This window comes from Marmota monax, unplaced genomic scaffold (assembly GCF_021218885.2).
Source record: "Marmota monax isolate L192 unplaced genomic scaffold, Marmota_monax_Labrador192_F-V1.1 WCK01_AAM20220418_F8-fsc00223, whole genome shotgun sequence".
NCBI lineage: Eukaryota > Metazoa > Chordata > Mammalia > Rodentia > Sciuridae > Marmota > Marmota monax.
Window position 1 is genome coordinate 2,182,138 of NW_026692990.1, and position 26,036 is coordinate 2,208,173.

At 45.6% G+C, this 26,036-nt stretch overlaps 1 protein-coding gene across 6 annotated transcripts in view; it reads left to right on the plus strand.

The window, feature by feature from the left end:
- The window catches only part of Iqsec2 (IQ motif and Sec7 domain ArfGEF 2), an 81,785-nt gene that overhangs the window by 31,164 nt on the left and 24,585 nt on the right, over positions 1-26,036 (plus strand). For 2 of the 6 annotated variants that reach the window (XM_046452590.2, XM_046452595.2), the window contains exon 3: positions 9,796-9,891. The exons of 1 other annotated variant lie outside the window; for it this stretch is intronic. In XM_046452590.2, coding sequence (XP_046308546.1) covers positions 9,796-9,891 — 96 coding nt within the window. Of the gene's footprint in view, positions 1-7,728; positions 7,869-9,667; positions 9,892-26,036 lie in introns of those variants that run through there. 3 more of the 6 variants (XM_046452592.2, XM_046452593.2, XM_046452594.2) reach the window with 3 other exon arrangements.

The window sequence follows — 26,036 nt, forward strand, 5'->3', positions numbered from 1 at the left end:
ATAAAACAGTGGCTCAAGGAATTTCAGTGCCCTCTGTCCTTCCCTAATCCAATCATTGTTTTATGTTGTAGAGTCAAGCGGAAAAAATATGGGGAAGTGCAGAACTTGAAAACAGACAGGGAAGGAGGGGCTTGATTGATCCCTTCACCAAAGATGAGGGAGCCCAGTAGCCCAGTTCCAGCAGCTCTACTGGCAGGCAGTGAGGGGTCAGGCTGGAACTGGGGGTGGGGGGACCAGGCTGGAGTTGCTAGGCACGCAAGGATGAGAGCCGGAGGAGGTGGCCTGTTGCTAGGGAAGGAGGGAGGGGGTGGGGGAGCCACTGACACCCGCGGAGCCAGGGACGTCCCCATGGCAACTGGAGCCGCTGCAGTAGGGAGGAGAAGTGGGAGGAGGAGCCACTGCTGGCTCTATTCCCAGAGGAGGCCTCCCACTCTGGGCCTCAGTGCCCCCATCTGTCCAACCAGAGTTTGGATTAGATAATCTGGAAGATTCTTCCTTGTTTTGACCTCCTGGCAATCAGAGATGGCCTAGCCTTTATGGCCCTTCCATGGCTTTCCCCATTCACATGTCTAACATACCACCAGTCCCCAGAGTCACCCCAGCTGTGTCCAATTCTTCCCTCCCATGCTGCTGCCTGTTCAACTCAGCCAAGCTGCCCACCCTGCCCAAGCTCTCTCTATTCCTACTGCTTAGTTTGCCTGGAACCTTGTCACTTATTGCTTGCTGAATGGCTGTTGAGGTGTGTACAGGGTTGGGGGGACAACTTCTGTCCTGCTTGCTCTGGAAATCCTGCCCTGGCTGCCATTACCTACCCTGACCGCTTCTTCTCTCCTGGGCTTCTCTGGCCTCATAGGTCTGAGTCCCTCCTATTAGCCTTAGGAATTACTGCTGTAATTTATTGAGCTGCTTCTGAATTGGGCTCCACACAGTACACTTGACAGACTCAGCTATTTACAGTAAATTTATGGTGACATATTGTGAATCTCCATTTTACATATGAGACAATATTCTGAGAGCTTATGGGACTTGCTGGAGGTCCCACAGGTACTGTCTGGTGGAGCCAAGTATGGAATTTGGCTCTGTATAATTGCTGCTACCTCAGGCTTGAGGTGGGGATAATCAGCAGCTGCAGAGCTTACTGAGTGATGGCTAAAGCTACTGTACGTCAGGTACCATGCTGGGCACTTTACCTGCAGTCTCTCTTCTCTTCTTCACAACAATCCTATAGGGCATATGGTGTTGTCATTTTACAGATGAGCAAACTAAGGCTTAGAGAATGAAAATAATTTATCCCATGGTAGAATTAAGGTAGGAATACAAACCATCAGATTTATGATCACCATACTACCCTGGAGTTGACTCAGTTATGTTCCCGAGGCATAAACAGAGCATTCCCTATGTAGCATGCCTGTGTTGGGCAATCCACAGGGGGAATGGAAGCAGGCAACCATGGTCCCTGCCCACAGGGAGCTCCCAGTCTGGAGTTGCTACAGACAGATGAGCCAGCTCTGAAAAGTCCATATGGGAGTGTGCTGACGAGGTGTACAGCCAAAGTGTAAGGACAAGAATCTGGAAGGGTCAAGCTGGATTCTGACAGTGTGATAGAGAAGGCAAGAAGTGGGGTGAGCTGGGGAAATTTTCCCAAAGCAGGTACCTTTCCAGGAAGCTTCAGAGGGGTGAGAAGGAGCAAAAGGTTCTTCTTCTCCTCCCTTTCCTCTTTGTGTTCTCCTGCCCCCGCCTGGCCCAGCCCCAGGAAGTGGGTGACCCCTAAGCTGGCTGAGTGCCTGGTTGGCACCAAAATAAACTTGCCTTCCCTCTCTTCCCCTCCCCTTGCCTCTGTCCCCTCTGTCCTGGCTTTAATTAGCAGCCCTGGGGATGAGTCACTTGGCAGCTGGGGAGGGAAGCTGTGCAGAGCCCAGTCAAGCTTCAACTCCTGCCCTGAGCCTTACGGGCAGTGCCACTGTGTTCATGTGTGTGGGTGTGCATCACTGCATGTCAGAGAGGCTCTGTGTTAGTATGGCTGTGAAAAGTCAGGGCAGCGTCGCATGCTGGCGTGTGGCCATGCACATCAGGGTATCTGCATACAAACATATCTGGTGGTTGCTGCATTTGTTTTGGCATGTGACTGAAAGTTAATGTGTGACTGTGTGGCCATAGTATGTGGCTGTGGCAGCAAGTGTCAGGAAATGCGGGAGCTTTTGAATAAACAAACACAAATACCATATAATTGCATTTACCCCTCCCAACATAAGTGTTCTATATGGGTTTTTGCTTATGCAAGCCCAGCACTTATATTCCCAATTTTCACTTGTCTTAGTCTGGGTACATTTTGCTGCAGGGAACAGAAGCCCACTCATACTAGCTCAAGAATAAAGGGGGGCACTGTTGTGAGGCTACATCTCACAGAATCTAAGAACAGTAAATGAAGTACTGCCAGGTCTCTTGCCAGCTGGAAATGAGACCTGAATGTCAAGGACCAAGATTGCACTCTTACTCTCTGCATCTCCTGAGCCCATATCGTGTGTGTGTGTGTGTGTGTGTGTGTCTCACACACACAGCTTACCTAGTCCCTGTCATTTCCTTTTTATTTCTCTCTCTGTACTGGCTTCCTCTGCTATCACATGACTAACGTGGCTGCCAACTTGGAAGCTATGTGACCTTCCAGCTTCAGAGTCTACCCCATCTGACTGCACTGAGTTCATCCAACCAGTTGTAATATAAGGCAGCAAGAGGCTATATGTCGGACTTGATTCTCTTTGAAGTGGGTGAGGGTAGAGAGGTAAAATACTCAACATTTAGTCAGGTGCACTGGTACACACCAGTAATCCCAGCTACTCAGGAGGTTGAGGCAGAAGGATCGCAAGTTGAAGGCCAGCCTCAGCAATTTAGCAAGATCCTGTCTCAAAATAAAAAGGGCTGGGGACATAGCTTAATGGTAGGCCTTTGGTTCCATCCCTGCTACTGCCACATATACATAAAAAATAATTAGCACTTAGTGTTTCTTCTCCAGTGAGTACAGTTTTTATGTGTACACAAGTAAAGTCAGAGCCTGGGGAGGGGTATCCTGTTCAGAGGCCCAAAGTTGTAAGATTGCTCATCCACCAAAGTTTTAGTTCCTAATTTTTTGCAAAGATAACCTCAGCTCATTTTGTTTTCAAGTTCTTGAATTGTTTTCAAGTGCTCTTGCATCAAAATACGCGGTTTTAGCTAAAACTGTCTTCTTTTTACTTTTTTGTGTATTCTGGGAGTTAAACCCTAGGGCCTTGTGCATGCTAAGCATATGCTCCACCATTGAGCTACCCTGTCCTCTTATTTTATGTCAAAGTAACTTTTAAATACACAGTGAATATTATCATTGTTCCTAGTTTGTGGTGATTTTCATAGCCTCAGAACAACTGGCATAATGCTACTGATGGTAGCTGCTACCAAGATCTTGATTGCTTCAGGAATTTTTCTGTTTTATTAGTGCAGTCACTGAATTTATAATTATTTGTAGTATATAATTACAAGCACATATTATCAATATTATCAGCTTGACGCTTCAGCTTATTTTTCCATTAATACAAACCCTGCAGTTTTTACATTAATTACAGAGGGAATTAATGACCCCTTAGACAAGTTTTCACCTATGAGTAAAGAGTTAGGAACCAGCTGTGCTACTAATAACTGGTCTCCAGACGCAAGGGCGATGCCCACAGCTCAGGCCTCACATCCTCTGACTGAGTCTAGAGTCTTCCCACTACCTCCTTGGGGGCCTTCTGTTTCTGGCCTGGCACATAATAAATTGCTGTTGTTATTTTAATAAAAATGACCAATTTATTATTACTGTTAAAGCCATCTTCTGTATATAAATGGTAAAAGTAAGTGGGAGAAATTATCCCAGGCTCAGGGCAGAGTCTCCTTCAACTCCTCCTCCTCCTTTATTTTTATTGTGCCAAATATGAATAATCACTTTGATTCAGAAAATATCTACTATATTTCAGGCACTGTTAGGGAACACTTGACACACATTATCTTTAATCCTGTGGTTACCCTGCCAAGTAGGGGTGATTTACAGGTAGGGAAATGGATACCTAGAGAGGTAAAGTGACTTCCCTGAAGTCACATCATCTCTCCATTCATTTATTCCTTCATTCAAGCATGATTTATTGAGTACCTACAAAGTGCCAGTTGATATGATGGGATTAGTAGGATAGCAAATAATAAATAGAGTGATGGACCCTGCTCTGATGGAGCACATAGTCTGGTCAGGAAACAGACAATTACCCACAATTATAGGGGAAGTATAGGGTGTCATGGGTGTACTATGGAAGTGTGTCCAACCCAGCCTGAGGGGCAGGGAAGCTTCTCCAAGCTGACATCCAAGCTTTGACTTGGAGGATGAGTAGAAGTTAGCCAGGGGATGGGGTGGCGTGAGGCAAGGCAAAGTGGATGGTGTTGCAGGCCAGAACTGGAAGGAGTGTTTGGCACCTGCATTTATGAGGAACTAAATATGTGTAGTGAGATGGGGCTGTCATGAGAAAGAGTCTAGAAAAAGGACAGAAGGTACATTGGGAGGCTGGAACTGGGACCTCAGTCAGTTAGGCCTGGAGCCAGTGAGCTGCAGGATGCAGTGGCAGAGTTTCCATATTTCTTGGTGCCTGGAGACACTGTCAGTGTGCCTGGCCCCAGGGTGCCTCTTGGGTGGGCTTGTTAAGCGTCAGTACTGGAGTCCAGGGTTGTCAGTGCCCTCTAGTGTCCATCTACCCATCCTGCACTCTCCACTTAATGTGTATTGTCTGTCTCCCACATGTACATGTGACTGGGTGCTCTATGCTGGGTGCTGGGAACACTAAGGGGACATGCCCCTGTCCTCATAGAACTCCCAGCTGAGAAGAGGCAACAAGTATATGAACAGAAAGTGTCAAGAGAAGCTGGCCTAAAGAAGAGCAGGATGGAAGGACACCAGGGAATGACCCACCCTGCCTGGGGTGGGGTCAGGGCAGCCCAGAAGGTACAACCTGTAGCTGACTTTGAAGAATAAAGGGGGACTAACCAGGTGAGGAGGTGGCTGTAGGGGCCTGGAGGGCAAGCACAGTTGAGAGTGAGGCATGGAGCAGCATGTGGCTGAGAATTGCAAGCACTTCTGTCTGGGAGGAGCACAGGCTGAAGATAGGGGAAGGCTGCGACTACCTGGAGGTGGGAGATAAGAGCTAGCTCACAGAAGGTTCTAGGATGCCTGCCACTGGGTCATTCATTAGGCACTTAGTGCATGGAATCTTATGAGATGCTTCACAAGCTGAACATAGTGGTGCACACCTGTAATCCCAGAGACTCTGAAGGCTGAGGTAAGAGGATGGCAAGTTCGAGACTACCCTGGCCAACTTAGCCAGACCCAGTATCCAGATAAAAAATAAAAAAGGGCTGGGGATGTAGCTCAGTGGTAGAGTACCGCTGGGTTTAATGCCCAGTACCTCAAAAAATAAATCAAATAAAAATAAAAAAATAAAAAAGATCCTTTGGAATCACAAATGTCTCTGAGGATCAAATGAAAGATAGAGACTGATATTTTCTCCTCAAAGAATAATATTTTTAATACAATTCCAGAGGTATCAGAGATACTCTTTTCCATGCCTATCTGTGAACCACAGGCTTCCAGAATGCTCTTAGTATAAATAAGGAAACCCTTAGTATGGCCTCCAAGGCTCTGCATGATCTGGCCCCACCTACATCTTCAGTCTCACCTTGTCCCCTTTGGATTCCCCACTCAGCCACATAGGCTTCTTTGCAGTTCCTGGATGTAGCACTTCAGGTCATTTGCCTAGGTCCTTTCCTCTACCTGGAATGCTCTTCCCTTGCTACTGTCACTTTTTGCTTAGTTTAATTTTATTAGTTGGTGAATATCTGTTTCCTCTCACATGGATGGAAGTTTCATCAGAGCAGGACATTGTGTACCCTTATTTAGTGCTATATCTAGCACCTGGCACAATGCTTGGTCCATGGTATCTATTGAATAAAGAAAATGAAGGTTCCACCCGTGCCCCTGTGACTGGGTCAAACTCCTTATCCTCAATTCCTTCTTCCCTTCAGCCTCCTGGGGCATCATCCCATGAGTCTACAAAACAGGCCCAGATATGTTCAAATTCCAAAAGTGACTCCAGATTAAGGTGTCTTTTCCTAGAATTCTTCCCCCATCCCTAAAACAAACAGGCTACTCATGGTTCTCCTCATATCCCTGGGAAAGGAGTCAAACTCTTGGGTTCAACTTGAGACTCTTAGTGATGTATGCATTTTGTCTCACTGAATCCTAATAAAAACCCATATGTTAAGAATTGTCATTCCTCTTCTACAGATGAACAAACTGAGCCTCAGAGGGGCTACCCAGCTAAAAAGTTGTAGAGCATGTAGATGTTTTGTCTTACCAGAGAGAGGAAGGGGCTTGCCAGAGGTCACACTGCATCAGTCTTAGAGGCAGGACTAGAATTCCTGTTTCTTAACTCCTGTCAAGCCAAGAGGAAAGTCTGGGATAGAGGTAAAGCCTGTAGGGTGATAACTGCAAATGGGCTCAAGGTGAGCTGCTGTGTGAGAGCTAGAAAAATTGCTCTAAGAGAGAACACAAAGCAGAGGCTGAGGCCAGAGCCCTGAGGGCTGGGCTTTAGGGGGTGGGCAGAGGGAGAGGAAGCCACAAAGGGCCCACAGATGCCAACCTTGCGGTGGTCCGGAGGGCCTCTCTCTCTCTCAGCAGCTTTGGCTTTCTGGAGAGGAAGCAGCTGCCTCGGCAGGGAGGCAGGAAGGCTGGCCTGTTGCCTGTCAGCTCCTATTTCTTCTAGATCACTGACCCTCTGGCCCCTCCCAGGGCCACCTTCTGCTCAAAACAGCCAGGGGCCTGGGCTCTGAGGCCATGAAAGGACAGGAGAGCTCTGAGCTGTATCTGTGGTCCTCTTCAGGAGCCTCACCTTCTTCAGACCCAGTGGTTCTCTCCCTTACCCAGTGCCACCTATATGGAGGAGAGAGATTACTATGGTGGGTAGGAAAGGAACCAGGGCACCTGGATCCTAATGAGGCTGGCCCTGTGAACTTCAGTGAGACTCTGCTCTTCTATAGGCCTCAGTTGCCCATCTGTAGAATTAGGCTGGGCAACTTCCTTAGAGGAACAGACTCTTGATTGTGAATGGTGTGTCTTCTGATTTGTACTTTTCTCTTTAGGGAACATTTCTCTAGGCCATTCTAGAGAACAACACAAGAAAAAGTGAGAGTTTATTACAGTGATAAGGAATATTGGCCAGGGCCCCATCTTGATATTCCAAATGGGTGATTTGAATTTTACTTGATGTGGAGTGTCCCAGAATACCTCCTAAATATAGTCTCTTTAACCATGCTAAAAATTAGGATGTTTGTGAAAAGCTTCTATTGAAAGATTTCAGTATTCACAGTGAAACAGCCAAGGGGACATATTCCAGATTTGGGAGTGGCCAAGCTAGGTCCTGATCTTGGGGTTCTGCCACTGGTACTGAACCTCTCTCCATCTCCGCTTTCTCTACAGAAGAGACCTAGTGACACAAACTTCTCAGGGTGCTCTGGGAAATTCCAGTGGAGGTGCACATAGGGGGCCCAGCTGAGGTTTGTTTTGCCATAAGAAGTAACGAGCTCTCCAAGCTGCTTCCTCTTAGGAGGAGTTCCCAGCTCTCCTGGGGGAGCAATGAAGGAGCAAAGTTTCCAGTTGCAGCCTGGCCTGCAGCCCAGCAGGCCTGGCCCCGCCTCCTTGGTTCCTCCTTCTAGGGAAGGGCTGGGGAGGAGGGGGTGGTGACACGGTGGAGGCACTGGCGGGCCAGGGGGGCCTGCCCTTGGGACAGGTCCAGACCCATGGAGCCCCCTGGGAGGAGCAGCAGGTAGGAACCTGGGTCCCATAGCCTGATCCCCTTTCTCCCTGCCCAGGCCCAGACCCAGTCCCTGGGCTGCTGATTCAGCAGCCTCCTAGCTTCCTGGTTCCTGGCTCCTTTCTTGGACTCTTGGAGGCCTTTGGCTCGGGGGAGGGAACCCGCTGGAGCAGGCATGGGCATCTGGGTGCCCAGCTCTGTAAGGCCCTTGGAGCCCCAAGCAACACAGTCTGCGGCCTGGGAGGGGTGCGCTTGGTGGCTGCCCTGGCATGCTGGCCTGGCAGGCACAGCACTGCAGGGTTTCAGCCGCTCCAGCTGCTGAGATCCTCTGATACCAATATTCCAGCAGCCCAAGGATCTCTGAGTCTCAGATTCAGTAAGATATCAAGTCAAAGATTTGGGGTGGTGGTTGACACAGAGATGGTACTTAAGAGACAGTCACTCTGATGATGATGATCATGATCCTGAGTATTCTAGAGCCTCAGATAAGAAGTCTCAGATTCAAAGATTCTCTGTAAGGTTCTAAAATTTGGGCATCTTCAAATTCACAGCAAGTGAGAGAGTGGGCAGCTGGCCTGACCTGCAGCCCCATCTCCCAACTTTTTACTTGGGCTCTTGAATGGCCAGGCCCCGACTACAACCTGCTCTTAGGGAATTGGGGAGGGGGGCGCTGATTGACTCTGGCCAACTGGTGTGACCCCAGCATATGCTGGGTAGGGCAGGGACCAGGCCCTTAGCCTTATTCCTTATTGTCCTTCTTCCTCCCCCTTGCCATTCTCTGGACTTTAATCTTGGGAAGAAGTAGGAGGTAGAGGGGCCTTTGGACTCTGCACTGAGGGGTGGGGGTACAGCAGCTGGGGGGGTGGCATGTGGGCCCTGCCTTGGGGTGGGGGGCTCAGCACTGACCTTGGAAGCACATACTCCTGCTTGGAACCTCTCTGTCCTCTGCCTTGCCTGGGCTCTACCCGCCTACTCAGCCCCTAGTCCTAGTCCTATCCTGTCACCAAGACCACCGAGACCTTGTCAGCCTCCTCTGCCCTCACCCGTCCTCTGCTCTGGCATTCTCTGTCACTCCCTGTCTTCTCTCTGTGTCTTTTGTCTCACCCTTTCTCTGTCTTCCTCTTTCTCCTTTTCTGTCTCTTTCAGTTTCTCTCTCTCTCTCTCCCTCTGCTCCTTCAGTGTTTCCTCCTTCTCTCACTCCCACCTGGGTTCTTCCCTCTTTTGGGGACCAGAGCCTCTCCTTTCTCCATCCTCCCCTCCCTTCCTGTGAGGGGTCTTCTATAAGGGGAGCCCCCCATATAACTTTTCCCTTTCTTTCATCCCCTCTTCCTCCTCCCCTCCTCCCAACCCATGTGGCGTCTGATGTGAGGAGGGCTCCTTTCCCCCTTCCCTGCTGTGGTGTCCCAGCGTCTCTCAGTGGCCCAGGTTCCCACGGAGTCACCTGGAACACAGGAGGCCCAGCCGGCTCTTTCGTCTCTACTGCCCCCTGTTGTCGTTGTGTTCTGTTTGTGGTTCGAGTGCCGTCCTCTCTTTCTTGACTTTGTGGTTTTTTTCTTTTTCCTTCCTTCCTTCCTTCCTTCCTTCCTTCCTTCCTTCCTTCCTTCCTTCCTTCCTCCCTCCCTCCCTCCCTCCCTCCCTTCCTCCCTCCTTCCCTTCCTCCTTTCCTTCCCTCCCTCCCTTCCTCCCTTCCTTCCCTCCCTCCTTCTTCCTTCTCTTCCTTCCTCCCTCCCTCCCTCCCTCCTTCCCTGTCTTATCTTCCTTCCTTTTCCCCCTCCCCTCCTCTTCCATTCCCCATCCTCCATTCCTCCCAGCCTTCCCTTTTTCCATCCCCCACTCACTCTCACCTCCTTGTTCCCATTGCCCATCCTGCCTTCCCCTCCCTCCCTGTCTTTCTCTCTCTCTGTCTCTCTTTCTCTCTCTGTCTCTTACTGTCTCTCAGGTCCACAGCGTCTCATACTCTACACCAGTATTGCTGTCCTACTCAGGTCCTTGACTCCATGAAGCTTACCCCCTCAGGCAGGCTGGCAGAGAGCAGGTAAGAGCTAGACCCATCCCTCTCCCACTCCCTCACCCTCCCAGACCAATATGCAATATCATTGCCAGACCCTTCCCCATGTCCCTTAGCCCCTGGTGTGACTGTGGAATGGGTGTCTGAATGTCTGAGTAGAGTACCTGAGAGATCAGGTTAGCAGATCAAAGAGGACATATAGAATTTATTTCTAGTTTATCCTTTTTAAAAGAAATCCTTCCCTAGAGATCTGCCCCAAATGGCAAAAGTGGTTCATTTCAGAATTTGTGATACCTGAGCTGTTCTGAAGTATGAATAGGAGTTTGCCAGTTAGGTAGACTTGGGTGTTTAGGCTCAGGGAAGAATCTACCCACACCTTTGGAGGACATTGTTTCCAAGTTAATTAGAAAACATGCTTTATGTTTTCTAATTAGAATTCAACAAAAGGAAATGTTAACGACGATATCAAAAAGACTAGACCCTTCCCCCATTTGAAAGTTTAAAATACTTGCATTAAAGAGGAAATTAAGAATGGAACTTATAGACTATTTAGAAGAAATGTTATCAATGAGAGTATCATATACCAAAACCTATGGGATATGACCATAGGGATTCCAGAGGAAAATTTATAGCCTTCAACGCTTTTGTTAGTGAACAAGGCAGAGTAAATTAAAAAGGTGAAAGATTTATACGATCTGAAGAGAAACCAGAGTATGGGGCAGAGTAAATTAAATGAACTAATTATTCCACCAGGAAGCTAGAAAAAGAACAACCAAAAGAAAACAGAACAAAGTAATTACTGTAGATAAAGCCCAAAATTAATGAAATAAAAAAAAGATTTGATAAAGTAATAGGTAGCTTCTGAAAACAACAGCAAACTAGGTAGACCATCCTTTAACAGATACAACTGAGAATAAGGGAAGAACAATAATAAAATAAGGTATGAGGGAGGGGATTTAATCATGGATTCTGAGGCGATGAAAAAAATATAAGAAAATGTTCGTATGCTTTTATACCAATAATCATGAAAATTTAAATGAAGTTTGTTGTTTTCTAGGAAAATGGAAATTATCAAAATGACCTAAGGAGGGACAGAAAACCCAAAATAGAATGGAAAAGGATAGAATAAATTAAAAAGTTGGTCAGTTTTCTCCTTGGAAATTGTACCAGGTCCAGTTGGTATTTTAGTAGTCCTAGTATGATGGAAGTTCAGTTGAGTCTGGAAAGGTCAGATAACAGGAAAACATGGACAGCTTTTTAGTTCATTCTCTAAGGCCAGCCTGGGCAACATAGTGGGATCTCATATCAAAAATAAAACGGGGCTGGGGGTGTAGCCCTGGGTTCAGTTCCCAGCACTGCAAAAACAAATACATACATACATACATATATACATACAAAACATAACACACATTAAAAAAACAACATTATAAAAAAGGCTAGTAACTAGAAAGGTTTAAACAAAAAAACCCCAAACTATAGCCTAATCTCACATATTAATAGAGCAACAAATATCTTAAATGAAAGATTAGCAAATGGAATCCATTAGGGTATTAAAAAATATAGCTTGACAAATGAAGGTTTTCCAGGAGTACAGGGATTGTTCAAAATTAGGAACTCTTATTGTAATTTATTACATTAAGAGATTAAAGAGAAAAGATCATATAATCATCTTCATAAATACTGAGAAATGATCTTATAAAATTACACATCTATTCTCTTGCTACAATGGACTCGTTTGTTACACAGCAATAAATAACTAAAAGAAGTAAACTAGGAATCAATGAAAACTTCCTTAATTTGGTGAAGAATTTTTATCAGAAACCAAAGACAATTTTCAAATATAACAGTGAAACAGTAGATACATTTCCACTAAAATTTAGGAATAAAATAAGAATGATTACTATCACTGTTCTTTTATAAATAAATAATGTTTTTTTGGTGGGGAACAAGGGAGAGTACTGGGATTGAACCCAGCGGTGCTTTACCACTAAGCTATATCCCCAGTTCTTTTATTTTTTTTTTGTTTTGAGACAGGGTCTTTCTACATTGCTGAGGGTGGCCTTAGCATTGCAATCCTCCTACCTCAGCCTCCCAAGTCTCTGGGATTACAGATGTGTGCTACTGTGCCCTGCTGCTATCACTATTTTTTTAGCTAATAATTTTTCTGGAGGCTTTAATCAATGGGATTTTAAAAACATGTAAGTATCCTAAATATTAGAAAGAGTCACAAATTTTGAAAATGACATGATTGTCTACTTAGATGATCAAAGAGAATAAAATGGAAATTTATTAAAACTAAATAATAAAATTCAATGCAATGGATAGAAACCCCAAACCATTAACTTCTCCTAATACTAGCAATAACTAGTTAGAAGACATAATAGAAAAAATCCTGCTCATAGTACCAAAAATTCTAAAATTCTGTAAAATTCCTGGGAATTTTCAAAAGTAGAAAATATTTCTCTGTAGAAAACTATAAAATTTCAATGAAGACTGTAAGAAGACTTAAGTACATCAAGGACGCATCCAATTCCTGGATGGGAAGGCTCAATATGGTAAAAAATGACATTTCCCCCCAATTTGATTGAAAGATTCAGTGAATTTCTCATTAAAATTTCAATGGTATTTTCTTTGTGAATTGGGCAATTGGATTTTAAAGGTCATTTGGAAAAGTAAATACTCATGAAGTACTAAGAAAAATTTGAGGAAAAAAGAGTAATGAGTGGGAATGCCTTGTTAGCTACAAAAACTTACAATATAACTTATAAATGTTATATCCTTACAGAAATAGGATCTATAAATGAAAAAATGAAGAATTTTTAAACAAATCCATATGTTGACATGAGAAATTATGATAGAGAAGACACTCAAATCAGTGGGGAGTTATTAATCAGGATGTGACTATTGGCTCCCTCTTTGGGAAAAAATTAAGTTAAATCCTCACTTCGTGTAAAAGCAATACAAAGAATACAACTCTAAAAGTACTAGAGAAAATCTGGAATATTTTTATAGTATTAGGGTGGAGAAGGCCTTTCAGAGCATGACTTTGAAACCCAGAAGCCAAGCCAGCCACTGTGGTATGCTGTAGGTGGTGTGTAGTAGGTCCCAGCTACTCAGGAGGCTAAGGCAGGAGGGTTGCATGAGTCCAGCCTGAACAATATAGGAAAACCTCTATCTCAAACAAACAAACAACAACAATATGACTAAAACAATAATGAAGTACCATTCTTAGGTACCAAAATGAAGAAGATTGGAAGGCTTGGGGGGAAATAGGATTTCTCAGATACCTTGACTGAAATACAAATTGGCACAGATTTTTAATTGGGCTAATTTGCCAGTTGCCACACAAATCTTAAACATGCCTATTTTTCTAAGTTCAGAACCATATTTAGATTTTCTTGTAAAAATCAACTTTTTTCTATTACTTGCCAGAGGTCTTTTCTAAAACATCCCAATCCAACTGCAAACACAAGCATATGAATATGTATATACCTATGTTTTAGTGGTATATACATATGATATGATAGGCAAGTGCTCTACCTCTGATCTATGTTCCTAGCCCTGTGCAACTCTGTATCACATACCCTTGTAGAATGTCATTCTCAACCAACTCTTTTATTTTTATTCATTTATTTTTGGTACTGGAGATCAAACTCATAGCCTCATGCATGCATGTAGGCTTCCACTGAGCTACATTCCTAGCCCATCAACCCAACTTTTTCTTTTTCTTTCTTTTTCTTTTTTTCTTTTCTTTTTTTTTTTTTTTTTAATTTAGAGATAGAGACTCATTGAGTTGCTTAGTACCTCACTTTTTGCTGAGGCTGGCTTTGAACTCGCGATCCTCCTGTCTTGGCCTCCCGAGCTGCTGGGATTACAGGCGTGTACCACCACGCCCGGCTCAACCCAACTTTTATTTAAAAGGTTGCATGATGTATGCTTCTCAAAATGAAGACAGGATTGCACGAGTAGGAATAATCTTTAATTTTAGCCAATCTATAAAAATGTTAAAAGCAATGGAAATAATTTTATTGGCTCTTTTAAAAAAAATGTTCATTCCTTTGGCCCTGTAGTTGAACTTCTAGAAATCTATCCTTTAATAGTACTTCCAGATATATACAAAGATGTCAGTACAACATGCTTGTGATAGTGAAAAGGAGAACAATCTCAATGTCCATCAGTATGGAATAGCTTTTAGCTGACGATACACACACACTATTAGCAGATTGAAAGTAAAACATAAATATCTGTACACAGTTATGGAAAGACCTCCAAGACTTATTGTTAAATGGAAAAATCAAATTGCAGAACAGGGTCATAGTATGATACTAGTTTTGCAATGAAAAGAACCCCCCTCCATAATGACAATGAAAACATGTTATACAAACCCTTTTATCATTTCAAAATTCCTGTTTTTTTTCCCTTGGTCCCATTTCCTTGCTAACTCATTTTCCTCCTCCTTTATACCTTTTCCCAGATCTTTCTTTTTCTTTTAATTAGTAACTCATTTGTTCAGCAAGTATTTTCTCTTGCCTGCTTTAGGTTAGGCCTTGTGCTGAATTTTGGTAGGATATTGGAATTAATTGTGTCTGGTCCTACTGACAGGGAGCTCAAATCTGGAAAGGAAGAAAGACACATAGACAGTGACAGCATAATGTGGTTTGGGATAGGACAGGATTAAGCTCAGAAGGCTGCCAGAAGAGGGGCACTTAACTCCATCTGGGAGTTGGGGAAGGCTTCCTACAGGAAGGGGCATTTGTACTGAGTCTCAAAAGAGTAATAGCTTTCTTTCTCTCCCCGCTCCTGCCAGAAATGGTCTTGTCTAATCTTTGACTCTTTGCAAGCAGGATGACCTCATGGGGGAAACAATTTAGTCAATACCTTTATTCAAGTCCAAATTCTTCTACTTACCAACTCTGTGAGTGGGCAAGTAATTTAGCCTCTGAGCCTTTGTTTCCTCTTCTGTGTAATGGGGCTAATGCCTGCTTACGTCTCAGGACTGTTTTTAGGATTGGAGATGACATATGTAAAACTCCTGGAGTTATTGTCAACTCTGGAAGAGCAGATACTACCCGTGTCTTATTTTCTTCCTAGCCAAACATGTAGCACTGGATTAGATCTAAAAGCTTTACATGTCTAAGGATGATCCTAGAATAAAGGATGGGCCTGACCATAGCAGGGCTCTGTGATAAGACCAAGAGTAGTACATGGGGTTGTCAGGGTTGCATTATAAGAAGAGAAAGTCAAGTGCCTGGTCTTGGTGTGAATAATATAGGAGGCAAAATAAGAATAGATGGGCTTGGGCAGGATGGTGCATGCTTGTAATCCCAGGTACTCAGGAGGTTAAGGCAGAATTGCAAGTTTGAGGCCAGTCTGGGCAACTTAGTGAAACCCCATTTCAAAATAAAAAATAAACATAGGCTAGGGATATAGCTCAGTGGTAGAGTGCCCATGGGCTCAAACCTCAGTACTGAAAAAAAAAAAAGTGGTCTTAGGAAACAGAGTCTAGGTCAGGAGTTCTGGCTCTAGCACTTGGTCCTCTTCTGCTGCTGATGCTGCCATCTCCTAATCTCACAGCCCAGAGCAGTGAGGCATGGTGGACCACTATTTACCATGCCATACCCGGCAATTTCCATCCCAACTCTGTCACTCATGAGTTGAGTAACCCTGAACAACCCACTTCGCACATCTCTGAGCCTACTTCCTTATCTGCTAAAAAAGGACAGAATACTACTAACATTATGGGGTTCATTTACTGAGGAGTAGATGAGATGATTCAGATGAATCCATTCAGAATTCATCTCATTAAATGTTGTTATTAGTATTTATAGCAGTAGACACTTAATGATGGACAGCCGCAGTCAGGGCCTATTTTGGGGAATGGTTCTTGTCCTCTGTGGGTCCTCAGTCAGATAGGGAGACTGAGAAGGGGTGTGGCAGAGGAGAACACAGTGTGTGTGTGGGGGGGGTGGGGGGCATGGTAGCCTAGATGAAAGGATCTGGACCAATCTAGGGCTAGTGCAGATCAACTCAGCCTAAGTCTTAAAGGATAAGTAAGAGTTAGCCAGGGACAGAAGGGTGACATGTGGAAGAGCATTCTAGGCAGAAAGAATAGCATATGTGAAAGAACCTAGATATTATTTATTATTATTATTTTGTGGTGCTGGGTATGGAACCCAGGTCGTTGCACATGTTCAGCAAGCACTCTACCACTGAACTACACCCAGAGCCTGAGCTAAAAGTTTCTTTACCTGGAACATATGAGTCCCAGATGGGCTTTGGGAGGCCAATGAACCTCCTGAAATTGGATGCAAAGTGTTGCATGTGTTTAGCTATGTACATAGTTCATGGCTTTCATGAAATCCATAAAGGGATTTGTGTCCTTGCGAAAAGGTTGGGAACCAGTGTTGTTGGTGACAGTGTCATGTGAAAAACTTCTAAATAGGAGATTAGTTTGGTGAAAGTCATGTTTTAGAAACATATTAGCAGTCAATATGAAAACTGGATTGTATGCATAGAGACCAGCTGGAAGGCCTAATTTGGGGTATTGGCGTAAAAGAGATGAAATTGAGCAGGGCTACTGTGTTGTATGACTCTGGTAAGCCCCATTCATATAGAGGAATTTTAATTTTGAATTGTGGAATCCAAATCCTTTGACAATTATTAATGAATAATTGAATAATAATGAAGCTTCAATAGAAATGTCAGAGGATATAAACTGTTATGGATATAGGAGGTGGAAAGGGAGGAGACGAGGATGAGTGGACTTTAATAGAGGGCCATTAATAGAAGGCCAGAGTAAATAGTACAAGAAATGGGAACCTCTGTTAATGCACATCCAGCATTCAAAGTCCTTGGTCTCAGACATAATTACTAACTTCCATCCTACTCCTGGTTCTTGGGGATCCCGGGTCACCCTGGAAACATTTATTTTCCTGTGGATTTTGGAGTGATTAGTTTGTGAATCAGGTAATTTCCTGAATAAAGTAACATTTGAACTAGTTGTTCAAGGTCCATAAAAATTTTGAGAAGCCAAGCATGGTGCCTTAGGAATCCCAGCGACTGGGGAGGCTGAGGCAGGAGGATCATGATTTCAAAGCCAGCCTCAGCAACTTAGTGAGGGCCTAAGCAACCTAGCAATACCCTGTCTCTTAAGAAAATATTTATAAAAAAGGCTGATAATGTGGCTTAGAAGTTAGGTGCCCTTGGGTTCAATCCCCAGTACCAAAAAAAAAAAAAAAAAAAAAGATTTTCAAGAGCTAAAGTTGGAAGATGAAGGATGCACTGAGGGTCTACACAAAGCCTGGAGGTGAGAATGGGTAAAGCAAAACATTAGAGGGGGCAGAGGTTAACATGCCTCAAGCAGCTGTCTGGGGAGTTCAGACTTGTTATTTTTTCCTTTGGGTAGACAGCTGGGGAGCCATGAGCAGTTCTTGAGTTGGAAAAGTGGTGTGAACAAATTAGCATTTTAGAAGGAAGGGAAACAAGGGAGGAGGCTATTGCAGTAAACTAAGAAGCTAAGGAAGTAGCAGTGGGGATAGAACAGAGGAGAGGGACCAAGAGGTAATTGAACAGAAAACTGGAGTCAGAGACTGAGGAAATAATGGGGTTGGAGGGAGAGGTGGAGATGGCTGAGTGTGGACTTGACAGTAAGTTGGAGTGTTCAGGCCTACCAATGGATTCATTCATTCATTGAATATTTATTAAGAGCCAGCCACTGGGTTAGGCACTAGAGATAAATCAGAACAAAATGAGATGCTGGTCCTGATGGATCTTACAGTGGGTGAGACAAATAGTAAGTAAATATATAGAATGTGTCCGGTGTCCCTGAGTGCAATGAAGAAAAACAGTGAAGGGGCAGGGAATGTTGGGGTGTTTTCTTAAGAGGGAGGGTCCCTCTGATGAGGTAGTATGTGAACAGAGACTTGAAGGAGGTAAGGGAGTAAGCCATGCACCTATCTGGGGAACAATGTTCCAGATAGAAGGAACATGAAGCCCAAAGGCCCTGAGGCAAGAATGTGCTTGGTACATTTGGAGAACAGCAGGGAGGCCAGTGTGACTGGAGAAAGGTTGAACAAGGGGCCATAGGAGTAGAAAATGAGGTGACAGCAGCCACATTATGTACAGACATTTCGAACTATTTAGGAGGTACAATCAGCAGGATTTAGTGACTCACTTGCTAACGGAGCAGAAAGAATCTAGGGTGACTCTCAGGTGTGTTTTGGATTTGAGCTACTGGGTGTATGGCAATGCCTTTCACCTTAGTGAAATGCAGGAGGCCAGGTTTGCAGTGCTAAAGATGCTGAGTTAGAGGTACCTCTGAGATCTGAAGGCCCTGAGGGCCATCCTGGTCAAGCTGTCCAGCAAGCATTAGACTTGATGTGTCTGGATCCAGGAGAGAGATCTGTGCTGGAAGGAGCCACACCTGAAGTTAAGAAATGTGACAGCATCACTAAAAGAAAGTGTGGAATAAAAGAGGACCAGAGCAGAACTGGGGGAGGGGTTCAGATGTGTAAGGAATGGGCATAGGAAGAGAGATTGTCAGGCCGTGGTGGGGTGGGGGAATCAGAGAGGTAGGAGGAAAGCAGCCAGGAGTGGGCTCACGGAAGCAGAGGAAGGAAGGGGCCATGCAGAGGAGGGCCTTGTTAAGAGTATCAAATGTTGCAGGGCGGGAGGAGTAAGTCGAGGGTGGAAGAAAGTCTATTGGCTTTAACCATCAGGAGGGCCTAGGCGACCTTCCTAAGAACAGCTTCTATGCAGTGGTGGGCGCATGAGGCAGATTGCAGTGGGTTGAAGAGTTTGTGGGAGGTACTGAAGCAGAGATGGCCAGTGTAGACAAATTTCTCAAGAAGCTTAACTGTGAAGAGGAGAGAGGGACAGAGGGGGATGTGGGGGCAGATAGAGGGTTTTTGTTCCCAGATGGGAGAGACTTGAGCTTCTATAAATGAGGATAGGAAGGAGGCAACAGAGGGGGAGAGGTTGAAAATACTGGAGGGAGAGGGGATGATTGTTGTGGAGGAGGTAACAGGGATGGGCTCCAGAGCCCAGGTGGAGAGACTGGCCTTAAATAGTATAAGGACCACTTCTTTCTCACAGAGAAGGGCAGCAGTGATGGTGGTGGGCATATAAGGGTATTGAGGGGATTGGTGACCAAAATGATTCAGGAAAGTTCAAAGCAATTAACAGAATTGTGAACAAGAGCATGGATGCTGGAGCCAACAGGAAGCCCCATGAAACGGACTGGTGGTGTCAGGGAGGACTCTTGCAGGAAGCACCATGAAAAGGGTCATGAAATTCAGACAGAATACCAGTAGGCAAAGATCTGTGCAAAAAAAAAAAATCTTCAGAGGGGAAAAAACAGAATCAACAAAGGCATAGAGGCATGAAAAGGCTGAGTGTGCTGATGGAAGCTAGTTTGATAAAGGTTGGCCATGAATGAGTAGGATAACAGTGATGCCACTGATAATGACAGTCATAAAAATAGTTACCACGTGTTGGCCAGGCAGGGTGGCACATGCCTATAATCCTAGCTACTCCAGAGGCTGAGGCAGGAGGATGGAAAGTTTGAGGAAACTTAGCAACACCTTGTCTCTTGTCTCAAATAAAAGACTGGGTATATGGCTCAGTGGTAGAGCACCATTGGGTTTAATACCCAGTACCACACACAAAAAAAGTTAGTTATCATGTGTTAAACACCCAAATTACCCTGTGACAGGTACTTTATCATATTTGAATTCATTTAAGCCCACCACGTCATGCAGGATAGATATTGCTTCATTTTGCAGATTAGGAAAGTGAGTCCCAGATTGGTAAAGAAATGGACTCAAGGCCACCCAGCTAGTAGGTGGTAAGGCTGGTATTGAAACTCAGGTCTGCTGACTCCATCTGACAGGAAAGGCCAAGTGGGGCTGTATGATGGGGGAGCATTGAATGTCAACTTGAGGGGTCTGAACTTTATCCAGAAGGCAATGTGAAACCAAGATGGGTGCCTGAGCAGAAAAGATTGGTGCTCAAAGGTAGACTTTAGGAAGGGGTACGTGGTCCAAGAAGTTAGAGAGAAGAAACAGAGATGCAGTTTCAGGGGAGGAGGTAGCAGGGGCCTGACCTAGATAAGTGGGAAGTAATCAGTGGGACTGGACTATCATTTGTTTCTCATGACAGCCTTGAGAGGTGTGGATTTTTCTTTTCATTTTATAGATGAGGAATGGGAGACTCAGATGCCCAGGACTTGAGTCCTGGTTCATGTGATCTTGCTGACTCAGTGAGTGTGTGGAACAATGTGTCACAGGGAGCTCTGAGTCCAAGAAGTGTGTATGTGCCACATGTGTGCATGTGCTTGTCTGTCTATCCGATAGACAGCAGTGCCTTCCCCTGCCTGTCTGTTTTCCTCCCCATCTCTTCCTGATCCTCCTATTTCTGAGATTTTATACTTACTATGTTCCCAGAGCTGAGTAGTCTGGGAATAGGGTATTTCTATTTCCTTGGCTACCTCCCAGAAGATCAGCCTTTTCATTGCCAAGGTGCCTGGTTCACCCCTGTCCTACTGTCTGTCCATCCACCCCATTAAACTGTAACCCAGCTCCAGTGACTGTCACATGCAATCTGGCCTCTGGTACTGCTCAGCAGTACCCTGGGGACAGGCACTGGTTTCTGCAATAACTCTTCTTCACTGTGGTGGCTGCTTCTGTGTGGGCAGATGGCTACCTTGAGAATTAAATTCCATTCACAAGCAGTTAACAATCCCCACTGTGTTCCCATTGCTATTGTTTGCCAGGCATTTGATATATGTTCTAGACCTTGCAACAGTTCTGGGGGGGGGGCATCATGAGCCCCATTTTATACATGAGGAAACTGAGGCTCCAAGAGGGGCAATAACATGCCCAAGGACACATACCCTGAAAGCCAAGAGGCATTTGTAGAGCTGGGATCTGAACCCAGGTCTTTTTGCTTCCCAAACTGTGCCTTTCTATTCTCCATTTCTAAGCATCTCCTATTTTCCTGACCCTGAGCCTTCAGGAAATACAAATCTTTGTCCTTCAAGGACTGGGTGGATTTCAAGACAGATTTGTCAAGTTTACCCAAAAGACCTAGTAGGATTGAGTCTGAAACCTGGAGTTCCAAGAACTCTGGGTTCAAATCCTGACTCTGTTACTTGCCCAGCAGTGTAACCTCAGATTATCTAACCTCTCTGAGCTTCAGTTCCCTCATCTCTAAAAGGCTGCTTTGCAGAGTTGTTGCAGGGGTTAAATGAGATGTATACAAAGTGCCAACGTAGAACAGGTTGCTGTTATTCACATTAAAATGAAGGTCGGGCACCTATCATAGTCAGAAACGAAGTTTATATACTCTGGGGATATTTTAGGACTGAGTCCAGGCTGCATAAGGGGGAGGGCTGTCCCAGGAGGGGCCCAGCAACAGGCTCCTTGGAGACTGAGTTGGGTGTGGCCCTGGATAATCCATCACACTGGCCTCCCCATTCAGACCCCTATCTTAGCCCCACCTCGCAGTTCTGGCCCTTCATGTATCTCCCCTGCTCTGCAAACTAATGCCTCTGCCTCTCTCTGTCACCCGCCCGCCTGTGGCCTCTACCCTGCCCTTCCTGGCCCCAGGGAAGAGGAGGAGGAGGAGGAGACTGAGGAAGAGGAAGAGGAAGACGCTCACCAGTTCTGCTGTCCGGCCTCCGAGTGCAGTAGTCCCTCCTCTCGGTAACTGAGAGGACAAGGGCCATTTTCTATGCAGAAGCAAAAGCCTTAACCAGCCCCCCACCCAGCCCCTGTGGATCCCCCATGGGACCCTGTCCCCTGCTTCAGGAATCAAATGGGCTAGCATTGTGCCCCTTCTTCCCCTACTTCCTTCTTGGAACCCCCTCCCACTACTGTCTCCCCTGGGCTCCAGCCCCGGAATTAAAAAGAGCTGGAGCCCTAGGTCTGACTAAAATGTGGGAGAAGCAAAGCTTGGAGCTTGGAGCTTGGAATCCCAACCCTCCTGCACATGCACTCCCACTTCCCACTTCCCGATTCCCGGGCACCCTGGAGCCTGCCACTCCTGGAGAGGTCTCCAAATGACATCCCAAGGACCTACCTCTGTCCTCTGTGAGCACAAACAGAGATGCAGGGTGCCTAGGGCTCAGAGGACCAGACGGGGACAGGACCCAGCCTGCCTAGATCCCTGTCGTTCGTCCCCTTGCTGTGGCCATTGCTGCCATTTCCTCCACTGCTTGAAGGCCTTGCCCCATGCCCCTTGCCACTCCCATAGTGCTCTGTAAATATGATCAGGAGGAAAAGGCCTTTCAGAGTGTGTGTTGCTGTGTACAAAGGAATTTCCATCAATAAAAGCTGATCTCTTCTCTCTGTCTGATGTATGTTCCACTCACCCTACTTCCCTGTCCCCATCCCCACCAGGGCCTTGCCTTCTTTCCTATCCAGGGCTGGGAACAGAGACTGGGAGACAGAGTAGGATTTGATTTGTGGTATTCTCAACACCCAAGAGGCACTCAATAAATAAATGTGCAAATGGCTCCCAACTTGGGCATGCCTATTGCCCCTTCAGCCCATTAGCCTGTGGCTGTTATGAGCTGGCTAACCTTAGACATGTCCCTTGACCTCACTAAAACATAGTTTCCTATCTGAAAAATGGGGAGGGAGGCTGGATCAGAGCATCTCCAAGAGCTCTTCCAGCTCTGACATTCTATGAATTTGAGATGCTCTGATTTTAAGAAACCGCACTACGTGCATTTAAGATATGATGATTCTGAGACACATTCCATATAATTCTGTGATCTCTATTTCTGTAATGCCATGATGTTTGGAGTCTCCAATCCTATAATTTTAAGATTATATGATTCTACAATTTTAAACAAATCTGATAATGGGATTTTAATATTCTATGATGTTAAGATTACTTGATCCTATACTTTTAAGGTTTTGATTCTACAACTTTAGGGATCTCTGAATCCGAAAGGAAGCCATTTCACCCACATTCAATGAGCGTAAATATTCTTTGCACCCAGCTTGAAGCAAAGACTCCTTAAAGACTGTCAGCAAGAGAGTGGATAGTGTGCTAAATTTATGTATTTATAGGCCCCTCACCTTTTATGATGTGTCTGTATTAGGAGCACAGCCAGGAGACCCCAAAGTGGGCTCATACCCTGACTTTCCCTCTCCAAGCCTTTAGTATCAGACAAATCTGAGTTTACCTTCTGGTTCTGCCATCTGTTATATTTGTAACCTTGAGCAAGTCTTCTTCTCCTTGAGCTTTATTTCCCTCCTGAGTGCAGTGAGAATCTACCTACCTCTCTGGTTTGTCATGACGCTTATTACCAAGAAAGAATGCAATGAGCCCAGCATAGGGGCTAGTACACGCTTGGGCAAGTGTGCCATGATTAGTGGTTCTTGTTTGGATTAAGGTCCAGGTGAGAGTTCCTTTCTTTCCTTCCTCCCTTAGCACCCCTGTCATGTAGAACCTGTAGTTTTTCCAGAACCTCACCTCATTTCCTCACTCACTGCTTTCCTCAGATACTCAATTCACCTATCCATTCACTCATTCATATTCTCATTTCTCACTTCCCTCTCTCTTCTTCCCTTCCTTCTTCCTTCCTTACTCTCCTAGAAAATATTGCTTGAGAACCGACTGGGTACAAGGTCCCAAGCTAAAGACTTTGAGAGATCAAGTAAGACAATGGCTGAGTCCTCCATGAGTTCTCCATCTCTCAGGGAGATGCTGAGGTGGGTAGAGAGGGGTAGCATCTAGGAGGGCTTGCTGGAGGCAGAAGGGTAAGAGTTGGCCCTTGAAGGCTCAGAAGGGTTTGACTAGGTGGCAAGGGAAGAGAAAGCTTTATCCAGGGGGCAAGGACCAAATGAGCAAAAGCCTGGTGGAGGGCTCCAGGGCCAGGTTGGGGAATGTAGAGTAGGTGAGTCTAGGTATGGATGGAGATCATTCTACCCTTCATTTGAGTGGAGATAGAAGGAGGTGAGGGTGCTCAACTAAATGAAGAGAGGGGGCAAATCAAGGTTGGATGGCCATCCTGAGAGCCATTGGAGTGGAGACTTTGGGTAGGCAATTGTACTAGCCAAATCAGGCAGGGGACCTGTGCTATGGGAAGGGGGCAGGTTTATAGCCATTGTAAGAAAAATATGTCTCCATGTATCTGCACATCCATGCACATATCTTTGTGTGAGGCTGTGCAGGTCTCCCAGTAGCGAGAGATTGTGAGCTGCTGAGCATCTGATAGAATGTGATTATGTGAGGCTGGGTGTGAGGAATTCTGAGAATGTGAGGTCACTTGTGTGAGGTGGTGACTTTTGGTGCCTGGCAGTCTCTACTCATGTGTCTGGTAGATGTAATCACAAGGCTGGGTGTGGGTGGCATTTAAGCATGTGGGGCTATGACTTTTAGGTTGACAGTGTCAGGCAGGATGATCACACACATACAGACACACATGACTTCTACTTGTGGTCTTAGGGGACCAAGGTGGCTGCTGAGCAACAGATGTGTGCTAGTCCCTGGCCTGGGCATGGTAGGTCCATGAAGGTGAATCATACCAGGCCACTGCCCTTGGGAAACAGGCATGGGGGAGGGGAGCAGGGATGGTCACTTCAAGAGAGAATAACAAGTTAGCTGGTAATAAGAACCACCATGAGCTGGTGGTGGCACATGCCTATAGTCCCAGCTACTTGGGAAGCTAATGCGGGGGGATCGCAAGTTCAAGGCCAGCTTGGCCAACTTAGTGAGACCCTGTCTCAAAGAAAAAGGAAGGTCTGGGGGTATAGCTCAGTGGTAGAGTGCTTGCTAATCATGCACAAGGCCCTGGGTTCAATTACCAACACTGCAAGAAAACAAATAGAGCCACCATGATATGTGTGTGCACAAGAAACAGAGTAGGCAGCAGCTGACTCTGTGTGATTCTGTGATGGGTAGGAGTGAGTCGGAACTGACTTCACAGATGGACCTGCCTGCTCAGCATACAGCAAGGTGGAGATGAGCTCGCCCAAGCCTATCCAATCCAGGGTGAAGGGGAGAGAGAGGATACTGGGTAGAAAAAACAAAACAAGTATATGAGCACAGGCATGGGAATGCAGATAAGCTTACCATGTCTTGAAATTATAAGTGCCTGCTGCTGCCAACATTTTGGGTCAGGGTGGGAGGTGAGAGTTCTGAGGCTCCAAATGGGATGTTAGCCTAGAAGATGGGAGATTCTCATCCTGAGGGACCCTGGGCAAGTCACTTTGACTGTCTGGGCCTCAACTTGGATTGTGGAATTGGATGGTTCATAGTCTTCCCCAGCCCTGTAGATCTTCTACCCTTAGCCAGCCAAATCCATGAGTCACTACTCTTGAAATGAGGAACTTCTCCCATCTAACTTCAGTCTTTCATGCTTCTTCCTGGATGGCTCCCTCACTCACATACTCCACAAATATTTACCCAATTTCTGGCCCCTTGCATGCCACTGTGGAAAGGCATGAGGAGGTGGAGAATGCAAGGACTTTAATTTGGAAAAACTGCACAGTGCCAGGGTGGGAAAAGCATGAGCTTTGTGTTCAGATACACTTTTTCTCCCCTTTTTTGCAGTGCTAAGGTTGGAACCCAGGAACATGTTAGGCAAGCACTGTAACACTGAGCTACACCACACCCCTGTGTGTTCAGATACACTTTTGTTTGATTCCTGGCTCTACCACTGCTGAGCTCTGAGACTTTGGGCAAGTTACTTTATCTCTCCATGCCTCAATTTCATCATACGTGTTATCTCCTTCAGGGAGAACAACCCAGACCTTGCACGCTAGCTATGCCTAGCAAAAAAGATGCACTCAATAAGTGACAATATTATGTTTAGGGTGACAGAGAAGCAAAGCTAGATTCCAATCCAGGTCTGTGTGCTCCCAGAACTTGTGTTTGCCCACTGTCTACCCAATCAATCCCTTAGCTGGCCTCCATCACCCCTGTCAGCTCCTGGGCCAAGTCAGGCTGGGCTGTGGGATTGGGCCACAGAAACAGCTTGCAGAAGACTCTTGGAGAAGAAAGAGATGACTGCTGTCCCTCCACCCCTCTGCCACCTGCCACTGGCTCTGGTCTCCTTGCCCAGTCTTGTTCCAGAGCCTAAAAGTCCCTGGCCCTATCTAGGTGCTTTGACCTTCTCCTCTTGTTTTTCTTGTTTCTCACTTCCGGTCCCCTCCCTCCAG